Genomic DNA, 22,402 nt, shown 5'->3' with positions numbered 1-22,402 from the left:
AGTAAATATGTCATAATAATTTCAAAAACTATTAAATGATAGAATATAAGGAATATAAGCATTTAACATTTATTAACAGCAAATACGATCGATAGAAGAAACATATCTAAGTAGTTTATGCTGCTTATGGATAAGTGAAATATGACTGATAGTTTATTCTAAATTAGTTAATGTTTTTGGAAACGCCTAAATGTATCCATGAGTTAACAACTGTTGAGTCTTTATCGCGACGGTATACGTAAGTTGCCATAAACATGGCGTCAGGTCATCGATAATAAATAGAGAGCGGATCTTTATGCAATAAAATATATAAAAAAAAACTTTTTAAAAACCACGCTTATATCAAAATGCACTAAAAAGGAGAAAATAATTTTTTTCCTGGTTCTCCATAAAATACCGAATCTAGTTCAATGATTAACAATATTTTTTCCCAAAACTTTAAGCAATTTGTTCAAAATTTCCTGTTATAAAATTACTGTCGGAAGAGATAGCAAAATTTAATATAAATTTAAATAAAATCATGACATTTGTGACTATAAAAATAAAAGCGTGGAGCGCCCACGAAGATTACGTCATCAAAATAGTCGTCAATTTAATTCAAATTACGTCAATATAGTTCAGTGCTCCACGGTTTTATTTTTATAGTCATTAATGTCACGATTTTATTTAAATTTATATTAAATTTTTCTAACTGAAACTACATTAGCATGTTATGACTAGACTGCGGACCTTTATGCATTTATAGCTTCTGAAAATTTTCAAAAAATACTAAAATATAACATTCAACACAATTCAATAAGGTTTTTATTTATTTCAGACCTATGAAGGCTACCACCACTGAGAATAAAATTATATTTGACTCCACTTGTTAAAATACGTCTACAAAAATTGCAAATTGCATAAACATCCTCTATGACATACTTGATATGTTTATATTGTAGACGAACTGTTTCTGAAGTTCTGGAATTTACTTTTAATTTTCTCGCACGTACAGATTTTTTCAAAATTAACACCATATATTGTTCCACATATTTTTGTTTTAACGAGAAATCTACTTTTTAGACCGTTCCCGAAGAACTATTTGTATTTATTAAAAGTCTTGAAACTACCAATTCGAAGCATTTCCGGATGTCATTTTTGACACCTTTAACAGCTTTGCCGTTGTGTTTCATAGTGAGCAATTCTACTAGGAACCTTAATTAGCATGTTCATTGCTATTACCTGTGATGACACGATACTTTGAAGCAGAGTTGTGCTAATTCAATTACATTGTAATTCAATTAATAGTAATTTAATTACGTCGCAACTGAATTACTATATATAATTGAAATACAATGATAATTCAATTACTAAGTATTTTAATCAGATGTGTAATTGAAATACAATATGTATAATTAAAATACAATATAATTGAAATGCAATCTGTAATTGAAATACAATATAATTAAAATACAGCTTTCCAAATTATAGCCCAGAACTTTGAAGAAGTGCGATATATTTTTATGTTTTTCTTTCATATACTTGTTCAAAGTCTGTGCGGCGTAGTTTCTATTCCTCGTCCTCGTTCATAATACGTAACGCTATTTTATGTAATTTAATTACGAAGTATTTTATAATTGTACTCCATTGCAATTACGAATTATATTTTAGTTTAATTGAATGAAGATCTGAATTATAAATGACATTGCAATTACGAATTACATTGTTATTCAATTACAATGTATTTTATAATTGTACTCCATTGCAATTACGAATTACATTGTTATTCAATCACAATGTATTTTATAATTGTACTCCATTGCAGTTACGAATTACATTGTAATTTAATTGAATGAAGATCTGAATTATAAATTACAATGTAATTCAATTACAATTTATTTTATAATTGTACTCCATTCCAATTACGAATTACATTGTAATTTAATTGAATGAAGATCTGAACTATAAATTACAATATAACTGAATTACAATGTAATTCAATTACTATGTAATTATAATTCTGGAGTAATTCAATTGTAATTCTGCACAACTCTGCTTTGAAGACCATAAACGGTCAAATAAAAATAGCTGGAATCAGTAGCATTAGTTTTCTCGCAACCAGCACTGTACAACCACAAGTAAATTTTCCAATGTTAATTTCGTGGGCAATAATCGTAAAAATGATAGTTGCCAATTCTGTGACACCATAATAGAATTTGCGATTTATCACTTTAGGCAGGTACACGTAACTTTAATTTAATAATTAGGTAACGCGTAAAATGTTTTGTATTCGTAGTTATACATAGAATTTAAAGTAACTCATATTCAAATTTATACACACGATTTAACATAATTCATATTTGAAGTTATGCACACAATTTAAAATAATTCATATTCTTTATACAGACAATTTAACATACTTCATATTCGAAGTTATACACACAATTAAAAATATTTTTCACTCAAAGTTATATTCACAATTTAAAATAAAATATACTGTACTATAACACATTATCTAAAACAATATTTTATCCAGTATTGACTAATAAATCAACTGCTGAGAGAATGGTATCGTTGAGTGAAAGATTTATACACTTTCTGCTAGTTCATTATGAGTTAACTCTCTGGTACTAATACAATTGTAGATACAAATGAAAATAAATCAGTCCAAATCTTTTATTTTGCAACTACTGAAAGAAGGAACTTAACGGTCTCTACAGAATCTAAATAAATGTGTTGTTGCAATTTTTATAACAAATTAAGAATTTTCAGTACTAGATCAAATTAAATTTTAATAATCTTTTTAAACAACATTTACGCTAGTGTCGCCCTTGAAGAGTAGTTTCCAAACGTTTTAAAATGCCTTGCACTCTCCAGAATGAATTACGTATATTCTAGAAATGAGTAAAGCCGTTCCCTACAAAGAATGTCCCCCCCCCCCCGCCCAATAAAATAGTCTTTAAAATTTTATATATGTTACGTACGGAGGCTTTGCCTACGTGACTTTTGGTCCCTTCTTGAAACCACGTGTTCATGCGGGAGGTCCAGCTCGCATGCCCAGATAAATAGTTTTTCCCCTTATGGGAAAGTGCATACATCTGGGAAACATAGACAATCCTTCCAGATTTCCGTTTACCCCTACTACCATTTTTAGAGCAATTTGACTAGTATATAAAGGGCTCGAGCTTGGCCACCACGGGTTTAGTTAAAGACTGAACACGAATCTGTACGCGTCTAGTGAGATTGGGTCTGATTCCCTTTCGATCGTTTTAACTTGAAGGAAGTTTCGAAGCGCGGTTCTTAAGTCAAGTCGATTAATTTACCCCCGCATTTCTCAGTGCGTGAAAACCGAGAGTTCGGGAATTAGCTTCCGCGAATAATACAACACACTACAAGTGTATTGCACATTTCTCTAAAGAATATATTGTACTCTTTATATTAGATAATTGAGAGTCGTCAATATCTTTTCTACATCCTTTAAACTCCAGTAGCTAGCATTTCACTCATATCGATAAACCTTTACCGCTCGAGGTTTATCAACAATTCTATATAAAGTTACGAGAACTGAACTTCCTAATACCTTACCTCTTTCCGAAATCCTAGTGACACCCGATGATGAAACAGGCATCGGCTAGTTCACGAATTCCTATCTAGTGGCGACCCGGTGGTGAAACAGACATCGGCTAGTCCACGACAACCCTTTCCCTATCTAGTGGCGACCCGGTTGTGAAACAGACATCGGCTAGTCCACGACTACCCCTTTCTCCTAACCTAGTGGCGACCCGGTGATGAAACAGGCATCGGCTAGTCCACGAAAACCTATCCCGTGACACCCGGTGATGAAACAGGCATCGGCTAGTTCACCACCTTCCATCTAGTGGCGACCCGGTGATGAAACAGGCATCGGCTAGTCCACGAAAACCTATCCTGTGACACCCGGTGATGAAACAGGCACCGGCTAGTTCACGACAATCCTGTTTATACGAACAAACCTCGGCCACGTCTATCCGCCAGCCCTTGGCTCGTAACATATACCACAAATTTTTTTTATTACTTGGAACAATCCTGGAGAATGCCACAGCAATCAAAATTTTGAAAATAATAGAACAATCAATCAATCATCTGCATTGTATAGACCACGTCACGCTGTCATGCGAATCACGATTAACGATTTTAATACAGGAGAAATCATATACAATTGAGATATCTCCAATTTTTAAATTATTTGAACAATTTTGAATTTAATCCACTCAAGTTTACTGTAAATGCATAAAGATCCGCAGTCTAGTAATCACTCTCAGTACTTCGTAGGTTTAATTTTAACAACTATGTATTGGAGTCTAATTTCACATAAAGATCGCAGTAAATTGAATCATATATATACTTTCCAAAAAAAATTAAATACAGGGTGTCCCAAAATTCGTGAAAATCCCGAAAGGGGGTGGTTCCTGAGACCATTCTAAGAGACATTTTCCTTTGCACCAAAGTCAACTGCGGCTTTGTTTAGGAGTTATTAACGAAAAACACGGACTAATCAGAGCGCGCTCTGGCCCGGCGCGCCAAGCCGCGCCGGCAAGCGAGTGTCGCGGTACGCCGTGACATCGCATCGTGACGGCGCGGCGGCCCAGGGCGCGCTCTGATTGGTCCGTGTTTTTCGTTAATAACTCCTAAACAAAGCCGCAGTTGACTTTGGTGCAAAGGAAAATGTCTCTTAGAATGGTCTCAGGAACCACCCCCTTTCGGGATTTTCACGAATTTTGGGACACCCTGTATATTCATACAGTAAAGTCGCGATCTTTTTCCCATCGCCAGTTCCGAGCAGGGAGAATATCGTGTAGGAATACTATTTTTTTATGATTGCGTCTACTGCGCCGAAAGTACAAAGGAAGCCGAACGTAGAAAAGGACAGCATGTAAACACGGATCGCGCGACCGATGCGTATCGATGTGAACCACTATTAATCCAATTACAAAACTTCTTTATTTTTCGTTATTTTTTATGGGTCTTTGACCAACTTATTTGTGGCATTTTTCTTATTAAAATTACACCAAACAAGATACAATATGGCCCATATTTACTGTACATTTACTGTACAAACCACTAAATTTAATGGAAATTATATCGTGTTTAGTGCCATTTTAATCGGAACAATGCCACAAATAAGTTGGTGAAAGTCCCATAAAAAAATAATGAAAAATAAAGAAGTTTTGTAATTCGATTAGTAGTGGTTCACACCGATATACCCGAGCCGAGATCAGATTACGCGGCATCTTTACACTGCTCGGAGACCAAGGCAGCTCGTGCTTCTTGGCCCCTCAGTGGAGTGGGTAGGCAAGGGAGAATTTTCGTGGTGACTCTCAGGGATAAATATCGCGACTTTACTGTAATAACATTTTGAAGCAAAAATGAAGTACTTTAGCATCTCTAAATTTTAGTTTTTTGGTTATTTTATCATCAATATACAGGGTGATTCAGCTATGTGTGCTACCTAAATTACATATAAACTATTTTGTATATGAAAGAATGGTTGAAATGAAAATTGTAAGATTTAAGATATGAATACTATGTTCTGCTTTTTTATCGAGACATAAAGATTGCCCTGAGTTTCTTTCTTATAAATCTTAATCTTGTAATCGAAGGAAGAATTAACCCTTACCATTCGAGTGGTGAATAGTCACCACTAAAAATTGCTGTACCATTATTCAGAATATTGTTTACATTACTAAATATGTTGGGGTATCTATACAATTAGACTGTGTTCTGCATGGACAGTGATCGCATACCGACATTATACTTTTATGACTGCGTCTACCGCGCTGAGAGTACAAAAGAAAGCCGAACGTAGAGGAGGACAGCATGACAGTGGAGGGAGTAGGCACTGGACTGTGATCGCGTACCCGATCGCGGACAGTAAACGCGACTTTACTGTACTAAGCATTTAAGTGTGGTATGAGGTATTATATCAATTTCATATTCATACAAAGAAAAAAGTTAATATACAGGGTGGTTCACCGGATATTACCACCTCGATTTTCGTCATTATTATTATTCATAGCGAAGAATGTTTATATATGAATGATTTCGAGAGGTGCATACTTTGGTGTTGTGAGTTTTTTCATCTAAAAACTAATTTGTATATGAACAAATGATTGAGATGAAAATTGAGCTTTTTTATTATAAATTTTAATCTTGTAGTTGAAGAGAGAATTACACAAATAATTTGAATACGCACCTATAGTGGTCCAAACGTGGAACAACGTCCCACAGCCCGCTCACGTTTAGAGTCATTGGTGATCTTTTATTCATCTGATTATTACCAACTACCTCATCATCCATAGTTTTAAAGACTACGCAACGGCGTGCTGTTGAATCTGTAAGAATAAAAGAAAAAAGGGAAACTTTATTTACATGGTCGTCGTCTAGGTTAATTAAACAACAATTAAAAAACTTTCTCCGCGGTTATTAACGAGGTTATCAGTTGTTTGACTTTCGTGACTCTACACTATTTAGGGCTGTTACTTTTTCAAATCTTCGAAACATCGAAGTTTCGAAGCATTGAAGCTTCGAAGTGTATGAAGTTGTACCTTACGAGTTTCGTGTTGTGTCATGATTTTTGACAAGTAAAAATATATGGTACATAAAAAATTTGACAGCATTTTCACAGAATGTAAAAAATAAAAAAAAGGTTTAATTCGAAGCTTCGATTCTCAACTCATCACCTTCAAAGTTTCTGAAATCGAAGCTTCGATATTTGCACACGCAAACTTATCAAATAAATTATTTGCAACGACAGCTACACAAAATTATTACTAGACTGCGGATGTTTATGCAATTTTTAATTTTTGTAGACGAATCTTATTTTCCGTGGTAGTAGCCTTTTTAGATCTGAAATAAATTAAAATCGTACTAAATTCTGTCATATTTTATATCGTAGCATTTTTTGAAAATCTTCAGAAGCCATTACTGCATAAAGATCCGCAGTCTAGTGATTACGTTCTATACATTTTAGTTTTTGAACGTTTCATTCTTATTCTTATGAGATAACTATAACTCGTCGGTAAAACAATCTTAATAATGATTTCAATCGGATCATGTTGAAATAATATTACACGCGATAAACAATCATTTCCTTCGTCCTACCTACAGGTTTTATAGAAAAAAGTGATACTCAATTCATGTTTTTAAATCTTCAAAATAGGCCCACATAAAAAGATTGTAAAATGCAACTTTCAGTATTTATGTGACAATTCCGACCAATTGCAATTTTTGATAAAATTTCTGTTCACATTCTGTAGTAAACTAATTGCACTAGCTTCTCAAAACAGTTGAAATCGTATAGTCGAATATTAAAAACGTTATCGTGTTTTTGAGAGCGTCCGAATATTAATGAGAGTCACTGCACTTCATATTCAAAATTAAACACACAATTTAAAAATTTTTCACTCAAAGATACATGCATAATTTAAAATAAAATAGACTGCACTGTAACATATTATCTAAAGCAATATTTTGTCCAGCATTGACTAAAAAATCAACTCCTGAGAGAAGATAGGACATTGCGGGAAAGATTGATAAACTTTCTGCTAGTTAATTGTAAGATAACTCTGGTTAACTAATAGAATACAGATACAAGTCAAAATAAGCCACGAGTAGACTGGGGATTTTTATGCATTTGTGAAGAAATTAAGTTGTTTTCGACATGAAAAGCCTATTAAGGGTTGAAATGAATTTTTATTTAACTGCTGCTTCCCGTAATCGATGCAGAATATTTTTATTTTGTATAAAGATCTGCAGTCTAGCCATGAGATATAACTATTATCCACTATAAACAATCTTAATAACTATTATTATATAACTATTATCCATTGTAAACAATCTTAATAATGCGTATTAAAAAATGATTTCAATCGGATCATGTTGAAATAATTTTACACGCGATAAACAATTATTTCCTTCATCAAGCACTTTGTCCGATACGCCAGTTTATAGGCAATGAGCTAGCTGCAGTTTTATACAAAAAAAGTGATACTCAATTCATGTTATGCAACGTTCGCTTTAATTATGAAGTGAATGATAACAGCGAGGAAGGAGCACACTACGAGTCAGGCTCTAATGAACATTTGAATAATTGCATTTTTCATGAGATGTATATATGAGTTCTTACTGGATTCCCGGGAGTTCCCCAACGAGAACAAGTTCAGCCATAAACTGCAACCAATTGTTTTTCATGACGCGCATGTCCAGACGCACGTGTAGAAACCATTTACGGAAAACTAGGTGAAATTAATATTATACAAATTCAACACACGACCAGTCGCGCATGGGCAAGATGTACCCAGCTCTAATTTGTTTCCCTGTAGGATCTTGGTTTTGAACAGTGACCATTACTGTTATAAGCAAAAAGAAAAAAAGTCACAGAATAGCAAGTATTTCATCAACTAAAATCCTTTTGGTTACAGATAAGGATTTTCTTTTTTTGGTAAATGTTATCGCGCGTTGAGAGAAATTTACTTCGATGGGAGACGTTTATTTCGGTCGCTCAAAGCAGTTGTCGATGACAGAACTTGATTTCGATCGTCCATAACAGTTATCGATAAGAGAAATTTATTTCGATCGCTCATAACAATTATTCGATAAGATAAAATTTTGATCACTCATAACAGTTATCAATGAGAGAAAGTTCATTTCGATCGCTCATAACAGTTATTGATGAAGGAAATTTGTAATAGTTATTATTAAATAGTACAACTTCTAAATGGTAAACAATCAATTATTTCATAAATTTTTTATTCGTAAAATTAATTGCTACAATCAAAATTTAATGTGACAAACATACAGATTTTGTGTTGTTCTTATGGTATGTTGATTCGTCTTGTTGTAAGAAACCTTCTCAATGAATATCACAGGCTTGCTCCATCCGAAAAAGAGTAGACAACTCAATAATTAAATAAGCAACCAAAATGAATTTTATCATCTATAATTATTAGGAACAAGTGAAAAGATATTCTATCATCGATAACTGTTATGAGCGATCGAAATAAATGTTTCTCACCGATAACTGCTTAGAGCAATCGAAACAGTTTATCTTCATCGATAACAGTTATCGAGGAGGATCCCATTTTTTGGACACTAATAACTGTTATTTGTAACCAAAACGTATAAAAATCGATATTTTTAAATCATTTTGTTCTTTGAATTTTTTTCTTTATATTTTGTGTACATTATCTTAAATTTCAGTAATAATAAACTTTTCATTAATGATGTTTATGGTAGAAAATGTTAGAATAACTGTTATTTTTGGTCCCTGGTTTTGAGTCTTTTGGCTACCGGACCTCTTGTATTTCTCACACGGTGTCTCCACCACCTAGACCTGTGCCAACTTGCATCCCCTCAGTAATACATATGCAGTTGATGGCAGAGTTGGGGAAAACAGTATTTTAAATAGTAAATAGTAAATAATCCTATTTATTTTAAAGTATGTGTACAACTTCGAAAATAAAATACTTTATTTAATGCAGTAATTTTTGAAAATAAAATATTTTATTTGATGCAGTGTAATCTTTGAAAATAAAGTAATTCTTTTGAGGCAGTAATTTTTTTGAAAATAGTATTTTATTTGCAGAATATTGGAAATATTTGTATTTTGTCTTTATTTTCAATTTCAATTTTAAGTATTATTGCTGAAAATAATGGTTCGAATTCAATACATTTATGGATGTAAATCGTTTCTTAACGATAAGATAGACTGTATGGTTATGTTTATCTCAGAGTATTATAACAATGCAAAAAGTAAGATATTTTATTTCGTGTTTCTGATTGTTAAAATAGAAATATTTTATTTATTTTGGGGATCAAATCGTTGAAATAGAAATATTTTATTTTGAGGTTCAGATTGTTAAAATAGAAATATTTTATTTTCGAAATTGTATATCTTATTTAAAATACTATTTTCTTTAAGCAAAATAAAATCTAAAATATTAAATAGAGTATTTGAAATATTTGTTTCGCCAAATAATGCCAACCTCTGGTTGATGGTAGGCCGTTATTCAGGGTGAGTTACTAACTACTACATATTGCCACGAGTGGCGGATCTAACGGTATGTGGACTAAGCGGCCGCGTGGGGCCCGGGATACCATAGGGCAGGCCTGGGCGCGGTTGGCTCGGGGAACACATGTTGCTGCTTCTCCTCTTGGCTTGGTCGGCAAGTAAGTCCCCACCACGGCCGCTCCGACTCTTCCCTTAGCTTTAGCCTTAGCCTTAGCACGAGCACCCCCGCGATGCTGCACCGGCAGGTTACTCACCACTACTATGTAAACATGTACACGCACATAAGACTCTTGCCCGAAGCTGTGGAACTAGCGGCATTTACCAATTCCTTTAATTTTTATGATAGAGGTGATTCACAGGTACAGGTGAACTCAGGTAAAAAATTCGCAGAGCCGAAAGAATTTGAAGAAAAGTTTGTAGCTGCGACTAGTAAGTCGCTTGCTATCGTACGCTACACACCGTCTCTTCATCGCTGTTTTTTGTTGTTTTCGTTAATTTTGGTTATTGTGTTATCTCATTTTTTGTTATTGTTGTTGTGTTGTTATTCATTTTATTTATTGTGTGGTGTTATTGTCCATATTTTTGTTGTGTTGATACACACCATGGCCAGTGAAAGCAGAAATCGTAATGCAGATGGAGAGGTGCGCTCATTTCAAGAAAGCTGGGAGAAAGAATTCTTTGTTGTTGATTGGAACGGTCAGCCCCGATGCTTAATATGCAACAAGAATTTGTCTATGAAGAGAAGCAATCTTTCCAGACATTATGATACGCACCATGCGGAATTTTACAAGACATTCCCTGCATCGTACCGAGCAGAACTATTGAAAAAAATGAAAGAGCGACGTGGATATGTGGAAAAAGAAATACGAACGCACCAACAGCAATCTGTCGCAGCATCGTTTGCAATCGCCTTAGAAATTGCGCGCAGCAAAAAAAGTTACACGGATGGTGAATTTGTTAAAAGATGTGCCATTGAAATGGCAAAGACATTTGGCGATGAAATAGCTGCCAAGAAATATGAAGCGGTGCCATTATCGCGCCGTACAATTACCTCGCGTATTGAGAGCATAAACGTACATATTTCTAAAAAATTAAAAGCGATGTTAAGTGATTGCAAATATTTTTCCTTGTGCTTAGACGAGAGCACTGATGTCGTCGACATAAGTCAATTGTGTATTTTTGTGCGGTCGATAGACGATAAATTCCAAATTACGGAAGAGCTGCTAGAAGTAGTGCCGCTGTTTGAAACGACACAAGGAAAAGACATATTTGCAGCATTCTACAAGACGGTAGAAGAGTATGGAGGATTTTCAAAATGCACCGCAATTGTTACGGACGGCGCAAGGGCAATGGTAGGACAGGAAAAAGGGTTGAGAGGCCTATTACGGAAGCATGGAATCAATTGCCCGACGTTCCACTGCATTATACATCAAGAGGCATTATGTGGAAAAATTATCAGTGTGGGCCCCACTATGAAGATTGTGACAAAAATTGTAAACACAATTAGGGGTGGAAATAAATCTTTATCCCACAGGAAGTTTAGATTATTTCTCGAAAGCGTTGATGCTATTTACAATGACCTCTCATTGTATTGCGAAGTCCGCTGGCTCAGCGCAGGAAAAACTTTAGAAAGATTCTTCGCTTTGAGGAAGGAGATTTTGGAATTTCTCCAAACAAATTCGAAGTTAGATGAAGACATCATCAAAAAAATGGATGATATTGAATTTTTATGCAATTTAGCATTTATCACAGATATAACCAAGCACCTAAATTGCTTAAACAGTAGATTGCAAACGCAGAATCAAACAATTTCTGATTTGATATGTAACATTTATGGATTTAGGAACCAAATCGACTTATTCATAGCAGAAATTAAATCGTCCGAGCTGCACAATTTTCCAGCATGCAAGCAGATTGCTGATGAATACAGAACTGCAAATTTTGACAAAATAGTGCCAATTTTAGAGGAAATAGCAAAAGAATTCAAATCAAGGTTTCAAGACTTCAATACATTGGATCAGGATCTTCAATTATTTAATAATCCGCAAGGATGTGAAATCAGGAACCAGAAACAAGAATACCGTCTGGAATTGTGTAATTTGCAAGCAGATCCATTTGCAATGAGCAGAAGAGAGCATGGCCAAGAATTTTTTAAACTACTTCCTATGGAGAAATATCCGAAATTAATAGATTTCGGCCTGAGAATATGCTCGATGTTTGGAACGACATACAAATGCGAAGCGGCATTTTCAACGATGAAATTTGTTAAATCCAAATATCGCTCCAGCTTGTCAAGTTGGTCATTGTCATCTTTGATGAGAGTGGCAACCTCAAGGATTTCAGTGGATATTGATGCACTGGTCAATGATGTGATGCGCTAGGAATAAATAAAAAATCAAGTAAGTATATAAATATTAATTTGCATGAATTATTATATGTACGTCCATGGCCGCGACTTACTAGTCGTAGCTACAAACTTTCCTTCAAATTCTTTCGGCTCTGCGAATTTTTTACCTGAGTTCGCCTGTACCTGTGAATCATCCCTATCATAAAAATTAAAGGAATTGGTAAATGCCGCTAGTTCCACAGCTTCGGGCAAGGGTCTTATGTGCGTGTATATGTTTTCTTAGTAGTGGTGAGTAACCTGCCGGTGCAGCATCGCGGGGGTGCTCGTGCTAAGGCTAAGGCTAAGGCTAAGGGAAGAGTCGGAGCGGCCGTGGTGGGGACTTACTTGCCGACCAGGCCAAGAGGAGAAGCAGCAACATGTGTTCCCCGAGCCAACCGCGCCCAGGCCTGCCATAGGGCTCCGATTTTAAATAAATGTATGAATTTTTAAATAAATTTATTTAATGTGTAACGGTATGAAGTTTTTAATTACTTTTCTTTTTTGTTAATATGTTTTTTGACACTTTTCTCGCAACTTCTATTTCTAACTTAAGTTTGAGGGCCCCAAGATTTTTACCGTTTGGGGCCTCCACTTGACTTGAGCCGCCACTGATTGCCACCTACAATAATTCCGAAAGTATGAAAGTAGGAAATTAGGCACTTCAAGATTTTGTAATTTGGGGAAACAGGGTTCGTGATTGGTAGACAGCGGATTTTATGCATTTATGACAAGAATGAGTAGGTGTAATTTAAAACAGTAAAAGTATTAGAACGATTTAAACATATTCTTATATTATTTTCAATCTATTAAACATATTAAGAACAAAGATAATTTTCTATTTCACTCCAGTTTACTGCGATTCAAGTAGACAATTTTTATTTTGCATACAGGTCTGCTGTCTAGTTTTTAATTGGTATACTAATTACACTGTCCAACTTTCAGCAGTTAACCATTAGATTAATTAATAACCAGAGATTAATTGCATTGTTAATTGCGATTAACGACTGAAGTAGAACATTTTTGCCCAACTTCGACTTTTATCTAGCGCTTTTGACTACTGAAAATCCCCATCATTGCATTATCGAGAAATGAGAAGGCGCATTCCGCACCCTTGCAATCCTGCAAACCAGAGTTGGGAAAAATTTAATCAACGATTGACGAATAAATTTCTACTTCGATCGTTAATCGCAATTAACAATTAATCTCCTAGTTTAGTCGTTAAAATTGCGGTTAACGATTAAATACTTATTAATCGTTCATTGGGAATAACGGTTAAATTTCTACTTTAGCCGTTAATTGCGGTTAACGATTACATTCCTTTTAACTGTAATCGTCAATCGGATAATTGATTAATGATTAACTGCTGCAATTTCTAAATGAAATACGGAAACAAAACTATATGGTCTATATGTATAATGAAAAAAATGTGAACTGAGTTTATGTATATTTAATTGTCATTTGGTCTATAATACAAATTCTGTTTACGTGCTGTTATGTTTTTCCGGTGATTTCTTTTTCTAGTCAACGATTGACGATTAACTTCATCAATCGATTGAATCAATCGTCGATTTATCAATGATTACCTTTTTAAATCAACGATTGACGATTAACTTCATCAATCGATTGAATCAATCGTCGATTTTTCAATGATTACCTTTTTTAATCGTACACATTAATCAATCAATCTTGATTAAAATTTTAATCGATTAATGCCCAACTCTGCTGGAAACGAAGGGACCGATGGTGGGGACCGTGTGACTCGCGACGAAGAAGAAGTTGGCCAGCCCTGTCTTATACATAGCGTCGGAGTCGTCTTTTTCGTCCGGGCTTTGTAGCAACAAATCCACCTTTCTCCGAAAGTCTATTTTTCCGTCGACCATCGCGCGCGAGCTTTCAAAAATACGCGAAGGTTAAGAACATGAGACTATAAACAATCACGAGTATTCCAACCAAGTATGCGTTCGATGCATCTCGTTCTTCCTTTTTTTCTCTCGAGTCAGTTCCTTTAGGACTTTAGAACAAAGACCGGAAATATAATCCGAAGAATGAGTGGTGATTTATACATGTTTACGTTGGTTTTGACGTAGCGGTGGTGGACCGGACGTTTCAAAACGTTTACGTGACCGCGAATTTCGAGTATATTTATAGTGAATGCTAAACTGCGGAGCAAAATAAAGTAGAACGTTAACAATTGTTTACAATCATCTTATTTCTTTATCTAGTTGGTGGTTTTGCTTATTGATGACAAAATGTTGTGTTTTTGATTGATAGAAATGCGAGGGAGATACACACTTTTAATGAATCATCAGTTTTCTCTTTTTTCTTTTCTGATTTATTTATTTACTAGGCTGACGATTTACTAGTTTAATATTTTTTTTTTTCGTAATTATTTCCAGGAACTTCCATTAATAAATATTCCGTTTTGTCGATCGTTACCAATTAATAGAAATTAGTTTATGTTATCGGCGCACAGGTTCGATCCAAAATCAAGACAAAGCAATTTCGCAATTTAAAAGATTTTTCTCAACGTTTCGATCCAAGTATGGATCATCTTCAAAAGAAAAAAAATTGTGCATTTGCTATGTGAAAATTGTTTATAAGTGTATAAATTTGCAACTGAATTCCATGCTGGCACGAACTAAACTTCTTTTAAATTGCAAAATTGCTTTGTCTTGATTTTGGTTCGAACCTGTGCGCCGATAACATAAACTAATTTCTACTTCCATTAATGTTTGTAGCTAAGAAAATCGCTACATGCGCAGCTGTATGCTTCCGAATAATGCAAGTTACGCCTCGTGAACGGAAGAATATGACTTTTGAGGGCGATCGCGGCCTAGATTGATCTTTTATCTACTCAAAAACCCCCCAAAAAATTAGGATTCACTAAACAGTTACAGAGCAAAAAAATTATTGTTGGAATATCTGCAAAACTAAGTCGAGTGTTGAAGGATACTAAGAGTGTCCCGGAATATTTTAACGGTCCTCGGGTCTTTGTCATTGACTTCGGTCAGAAGTGGAAGGCCTGCAACCTTCAAATACAAAGAGGTCCTGAGTAATAAATTAAGGGACTTCCCACATCTGTTTTTCCCGAGTGGACCCAACAGGGGTTTTTCTTTCGCCTAAAACTTTCTCTGTAGCTTCACTTCAGTTTCGGCTCGCTAACGATACAGATGTCTTCTGACTAGTTCTTCTTCGGTTAAATAAAGAACAGACAGTTTGAATTCTTGTGCGTTATTTCTGCATTATAAATACCCATTTCCATTAATTATAAACTGATACAAAACGTCAAATTTATCGTGTTATCTCACTAGCATGGAAGCGCGACAAGTGTAGACCACTGAATATAGCTACAGAGGGTACAGTATTCGCAAAAGTTTAATGCAAAATATACTCATGAATGGCTTTCATTGCCAATATATTAATGGATTTCGAATTTCTTGTACTTTTGTCTCCCATTGTACCTCCAGAACATCCTTAACCCTCATCGGTCCCTCATTTCCATAGACATATAGAGATAGACTGCGCCGTCTTATGGGCGAGTTGAAGCCCACAATGGCGGCGCGCGGTACAAAGAGTGAGAGAGAGAGCATTAGCCGGGGTCCATAGCGCCGCCTCTCGCACGCCGCCATTGTGGGCTTCAGCGCTTCGTACAGGCTGCGCAGTCTATCTCTATATGTCTATGCTCATTTCACGAACTGAACCTGTCCCTCAGTGTCAAATTGACACAGTGATAAAAGATCAATAAAACAGCCAGGTAAACAGTTATTTTTCGATATTCCTTTATTTAATTCGTTGAGTTAACATTTACATCTTAGGTTATTGGGTTGTGTTTCGCATTATAAAAAAATAAGACACGAAGTTTCGGAAAAATTTACATACAAATAACAGAACAGTGTAACTTATTTCGGGTAAACTGTCTCAAATTGAAACGAGAGACGGATGAGGGTTAAGCCACCTTCAGTGCTAAGAACATAACGATTGACTGTAGATGGAAACGAATGTTAGTACAGTAATTCTTCAATAGAAGTCCTGGGTCGCCTGTCTAATCGAAGTCTAGTGCCTACTCACTCCACTGTCGGGCAACGCTGCGCCGCACAGTGAGCCAGAAACCGATCTTTTTGGACAAAAATCTGCCGACAACTCAGTTTCTCATCGATTCAATTGGAATTTTTTTAAAAGTGTTCGTAAAGTAAAAATCGTTAACTGTCACAATTAAGAATCCTTATCTACAAAAGCCGTATTATAAATACGGGCTCTCGACCTGACACTGTTGGATCCGTTTCATGGAATACCGTCTACATGTTTCATACAACTTAGATTTCGAAAAAAGATCTGCGAGAACAATAGAGGAAAAAAAATTAAAGGCGGCAAGGAAGAAAAAAGTGCAAAATTCTTTGAAAGAGTTATCAATCACAGTTGATGTTGTCAAACAGGGAGCTGGTACATCAAATACTGGGAACGTGGCCCGAACTTTCTTTAGAAAAGCCGAATCAGTTGCTGCAGTGACTGGATTAAACGCGGTTATTATTACAAGATTGCATAACATTCTTCAGGTAATTACATGTGACAAGAAAGCTGATTCTGTGAAATTCAAAGAATATTGTTTGGAGACAGCTAAATTGTGCATTAAAATTTCCATCAGTTCATAAGGTACTGCAACATGGAAGTGAAGTACTTGCTACATTTGAACTGGCAATTGGTTTGTATTCAGAACAGCCACAAGAGGCAAATAATAAAGTCTTCAGGAAATCACGAGCTGAAAACTCCCGAATGTGTTGCCGCAAAAAGACAAATATAGATATTATACAGCATATGTTATTATCATCCGAACCACTTATAAGATCTCTAAGAATAAAGGATGGCAAGCACAAGGATGTTCTTTCCCAATAAGCGAAAACGCTGCTGTTGGATCAATAAATTAATGGTATGTCTCATAAGTGCCGAATGTAATTCTATTCAATTGGTAATTCTCAGGGCCAGATTTAGAGTTTAAAATTTTGTGGTTTAGGGTTTAGGGTTAAGAAGTGTCGGAAACTCAGCTGGGACATGCAAATTTATGGTTGGGGCGGATGAAGTATCGGAGTTATTGGGCTTTGTAGATACGGATTCTTGATTGTGACAGTTGACGATTTTCGCGCAGCACGTCATCAAAGTATAGCCCTTCACGAACATTTTCAAAAAAATTCAAATTGAATCGATGAAAAACTGAGTTGTCGGCAGATTTTTGTCCAAAACGATCGGTTTCTGGCCCACTGTGCGGCTGTACGTGGTAGTGAGAAGAGAGGTTCGATTGTGAGGACCTTGCAGTCAGTGATGGTAGGTAAGGCGCTTTCTTCGCGCATGCGCGAGTTTCGTCAGGACCGTATCTACGTCCGAAGTTTGTGGGGAACTGTGGCGGCCTCGGTGGCGCCCTACAATCTGAGATTAAAATAGTCGCGCATGCGCGAAAAAAGCGCATCACTGCTTGCAGTTCTCGAAGGGGAATAGGTTGGAACTCCCTGCTTTAGTATATGCACAAAGTAGAATTGGTTGATCATGGTCAGACGAGACAGACGATTCCTATGCACGTGTATTCGCTGCATTTTCAAACTCGAATTCGCGAAAACGAAGCGTCAAACAAAAAAATGTTGTTCCTTTTTTTTCGACTTATTTTTACATGTAGTATCACCCCCTGCTCGGTTGTACTACCCGTCCGGCCACACCCTGTATAAAACAAGTTCGAGTTTATAAATCTTCAACAAAATGAAAGTACACTCCTCAAAAGAATTAAGGGATCACTTGTGCGAACCCGAAAAATTGGTCCCATATTACGTGATCATAACTCCGTCAAAAATTGCCGTATCGATATCGTTAAACAATGGTTTGAAAGCCTGAAACCTCTCAAAATTTGTCTACGACCTCAAGATTTTGCAAAATCGATTTCTTTTGTTCAAACCAGATTTGAAATCAGCGTGAAAAAATCTACGGGAAATTATATATAGCATGTTAAAAAAAAAATTTTTCCGCGCGTGGTACTGGAAAAACCACATTTTCTTGAAATTCTACATGTTTAACGTATTTTCTCAAGGTTAAAAAACGTTCGTACCATAATCTCCCTATTTCTCCCATATTCTGCAAAGTTTCAGTTTTAATTAAAAAAAATTTCATCGCTCTTCCTCATTTCTATCGAAAGTTCTTTGATTTTCAATCGAGTTTGGTCCTTTTCCACTGTGTGCCTGCGCGGCGCGGCGCGCTAATTTCTGCGAAGCACTAACTGCAAACACAGCTGCCATAGGTAAAAAATTGTCGCAGCGAGTTCACGGGGTGCTCAATCGAATCGGCAGAATCTCTGCTCCAATCTGACGTTCGGATCATGGTATTATGATCATTTCTCGCCGAGATATAGCGAGTTAAAGGAAGAATGGAAATTGTGCATTTTTTAAGCATATTTTGAGAATCACCTGGTATATCGAAATGTTAATGAAATTTAAAAAACAAAAGGAGTGCCTTGAAGAGAAAGAAACGCTCTTTCTATTGCTTTCTTGCACAAGATTCTACGATACTTTTTTCGCTTTCTGGAGCCAGTTAAAGTTAAAAAGCCAATATTTACTTCCCTGTTGAATAACTCGAATAAAAAAAATCGCACAATATTCAACAACCACAGAATTTACACACGAAAGATAGCCCTTCCAAATGATATTAACGCGGTTTATCAAAAAAATGTGTTGCTCCCCGTGTGATGTTCCAAAGTTGCACAAAATGCCTACCGTCTCGCTATAACTTTGTAAAAAACCAACATAGCAACAATTTGAAGCAGAGCATCTGAAACTAGAGGCTGCAGGCTTTCAATCCATTGTTTCACGACATCGATACGGCAATTTTTGACGGAGTTATGATCACGTAAAGTGGGACCAATCTTTCGGGTTCGCACAAGTGATCCCTTAATTCTTTTGAGGAGTGGTTTAAAGTTCATATTTCCAATGTCGCAATATCGGCGACAACGGAGTGCAAAGGGTGAAATTACGTCCACCCTTTTTTGTCATAAATGCAATTGACAACCGCAGTTATTAGGAACGTTCCTAGTGATTTTTGTGTTGCAGTAATGATATCCTGCTTCACTTTAATGTACACAATGCTGAGGGCTTAATTTGTTTATTGAAAAGGCAAGAGTAGTTTATTTCCAAAAAGATTGTTGCAGGTTATAAAAGGTGAAGGCATGCCCCCCCCGTCAGTGAACAATTAAAATAAAGTACTCGTATCCTGTTTTTACAAAAAATATTATATGTTTATAGTTTTTTTATCGCGGATAAAAGTAGGTCCTTTTTAATTTTATTGGTGTTATAACTTTTTTAACAATGCACCATACAATTTGAATTTGTTTGGGAAGTTAGAACAATTAGTTTACTACACAACGTAAAAAGAATTTTGAAAAAATTGCAATTAGTTGAAATTGTCCTATATTGAAAATTTGAAAAATAAATTTTATAGATCTGTATTAATTATGCATATTCTCAAAAATTTTACATAAGCGATTGAAAGATGTAATTACAGAAAGAACGATTTTTACCATATTTAAACGTTTGTAGCTCACTGTAATATTGATCGATTTTAATGAAATTTTCAGAATACACGTAATTGACGCAGATCTACAAAACGTGTTTTTAAAATTTTTTATATGTAGAAACACAGAAAGTAGTTCTAGAAAACAACTTTTAGTATTTTCTCTGCAATTCCGACGAATAGCAATTTTTGAAATAAATGTTTCCAGTTATGTAGTGAACTATTTGTCCTAACTTCTCAAAAAAATCCGAGTCATATGGCCCAATGTTAAAAACGTCATCATCTTTTAAGTGTCCGGATATTAATAAGAGCCACTGTACGTTGGTGTATTTATGTACTAGTTACTTTCCCTGTTACGTTTCTCACGATGCTTCCTTGCGTACGCGTGCTCGTAGTGCGGGAAATTCCCTTGAAATTATTTGGCTCCGTTCCCGAAAATCGTAACGGCTAGTTTGACGGCTCTTGCCAAAGGTTCCTTTCATTCATACTCTGGCACACGAACGTCACAAGTTGGACAAATAAGTTTCTATTGAAATAAAAGAATTAACGTATTAAATGCAGCCAATCACATACAGGCCGCATATTGTCCTTGTGTTATTTCTGAAGAAGCTCTGAAGTAGGGCGATATGGTCGATATGCTCCGAATTTTTTAAAAAGTTTGGTCCTGACGGCTCCTTATCATTTTAAGTGTTTTATTAAAAATATACGCGAAAAATCAGTTCCTTTCTTAATAATAATTTTCAAACAATGTTTTCTACCAATTATATTAAAAATAGCTAAATATTGTAAGTTTAAAGAGATTGGTACTATAAATTTGAGAAATTTTTAATGGGAATGTATTTGTTCTCATATGGCATAGTATGTATTTATAAACTAAACGATTTTTATTGTTTGCACCGGTGTCAACCCAGGGGAAGATAGTTAAAAAAATTCCCAAAAATTTAATTAATTATTTTCAATTATAAATTCTTAGCAAAAAATTTTGAAAAAAATCTGAAATATAGAGTGTATTTATATTTTTTGTTTTCCGTTTATCCCATGTCGATATCTTTTCTCGTTTTAGAGCAAATTGCATTTAAGTGCGGGGGAATTTACCTCAATGTCACCCCTATCGGTGGGGGTAGACATTTGAAATTTTACACAATGTTTTTTTAGACATAAAAGATGTTTTAAGACAGGAATCATGAACTTATACTTACAGGACTTATACTTACAAAGCACTCCATTTTTTAACAGATCAATTGTGTAGCCGGATAAGGGGATCAAAAGTGCCCCAAATCAATTTGAATTTGCAATAGGCTATTCGGTAGCTTATCGAAAGAAGATATTTTGTACCAATTTTCAACCCTATATGTCCACATGGGGGATAGTAATGGGGCGACAAAGCAAATTAGGTCTTTCTGTAATTTGTCTTATTTTCTTCGGTTGAAAATTCTGAAAAAACCAGGCTTATTTTAGCTATTAGAATGCACATCTATGAATTTTATCAGAATTTTTAGTTTCGATACCGGATGTTTATGCAATTTTCAATATTTATAGGCAAATTCAAAGTGGAATTAAGTAAAATCTTATTTTCAGTAGTAGTAGCCTTTGCAGTACCGAAATACAGTAAATTTTCGATAGACGCGAAAATCTTTTCACGATAGATGCGAAAAAAATATCCCCTCCAACTTAATACACTGATCTCGGCTCGTTCACGTCGGCACAGTTCAAACGCCCGTGAGTCATCATAACGTTACACCAACATTATTGGACTTTCACTACCTTATTTCTGGAATTTTTCTGATTAAAATGATACCAAACACGATATAATTTAAACAGAATTTAGTGGTTTAATTGACGATGGAAGTTTCGGGCGCAAGGAAGGACAGCGTATAGAAAAGAAAGAGACGCGGAGAGTCGCAGTCGCCGGCACAGTTCAAAGGCCCGCACGTGGTCTCGCTTTACACGCGCTGTCCTTCTCTACGTTCGGCTCGGCCTTTGAAGCATTGAAGCTCGAAAAAAGTAGGACCACGATAGAAAGATGCGAAGAAATCCCCCCGATGCGTTCGCATCTATAGAGAATTTACTGTAAATAAAAGTCGTACCAAATTTCATCGAGGTTTATGTTTCACCATTTTTTAGGCATATTTTAGCTATTAAAATGTCACCTATGAATTTCTTCAGATTTTTAGCTTCGAAACCGAATTGTAACCCTTTACACTCGGAGCTATTCTAACTCGAAAATTAAACATTCCTTCTGTCACGTCTGCTGACGTGTTGCCATAGGTTATAAGCATAGTTAATAAGAGTAGGATATTGTAACGGTAATTATTAAGAATATTCATTAGTTATAAGTAGTCATACTTCGCTCCGTTCATCAGATCCGATTCTCACCTCATACCATACACCCATTCTTATCTTAACCCTTGTATAATAATCATATCTCAATGTATTCCCTGTAGCAGTAT

The 22,402-nt window shown here is 35.5% G+C and overlaps 1 protein-coding gene and 1 long non-coding RNA gene across 5 annotated transcripts in view; one reads left to right on the top strand and one right to left on the bottom strand.

Annotated features, from left to right (window-relative positions):
* Positions 1–22,402, top strand: part of LOC143211706 (uncharacterized) — a 137,186-nt gene that overhangs the window by 45,424 nt on the left and 69,360 nt on the right. The window lies entirely within an intron of this gene.
* The window catches only part of Nkcc (sodium potassium chloride cotransporter), a 93,984-nt gene that overhangs the window by 55,642 nt on the left and 15,940 nt on the right, over positions 1–22,402 (bottom strand). For 2 of the 4 annotated variants that reach the window (XM_076429620.1, XM_076429621.1), the window contains one exon: positions 6,212–6,350. In XM_076429620.1, coding sequence (XP_076285735.1) covers positions 6,212–6,350 — 139 coding nt within the window. Of the gene's footprint in view, positions 1–6,211; positions 6,351–14,067; positions 14,956–22,402 lie in introns of those variants that run through there. The other 2 variants (XR_013009505.1, XM_076429619.1) reach the window with 2 other exon arrangements.

The sequence above is a fragment of the Lasioglossum baleicum genome, chromosome 8 (assembly GCF_051020765.1).
Source record: "Lasioglossum baleicum chromosome 8, iyLasBale1, whole genome shotgun sequence".
Lineage (NCBI taxonomy): Eukaryota > Metazoa > Arthropoda > Insecta > Hymenoptera > Halictidae > Lasioglossum > Lasioglossum baleicum.
The sequence above is the reverse complement of the archived record's forward strand: the minus strand, read 5'-3'. Positions and strand labels throughout refer to the sequence as shown.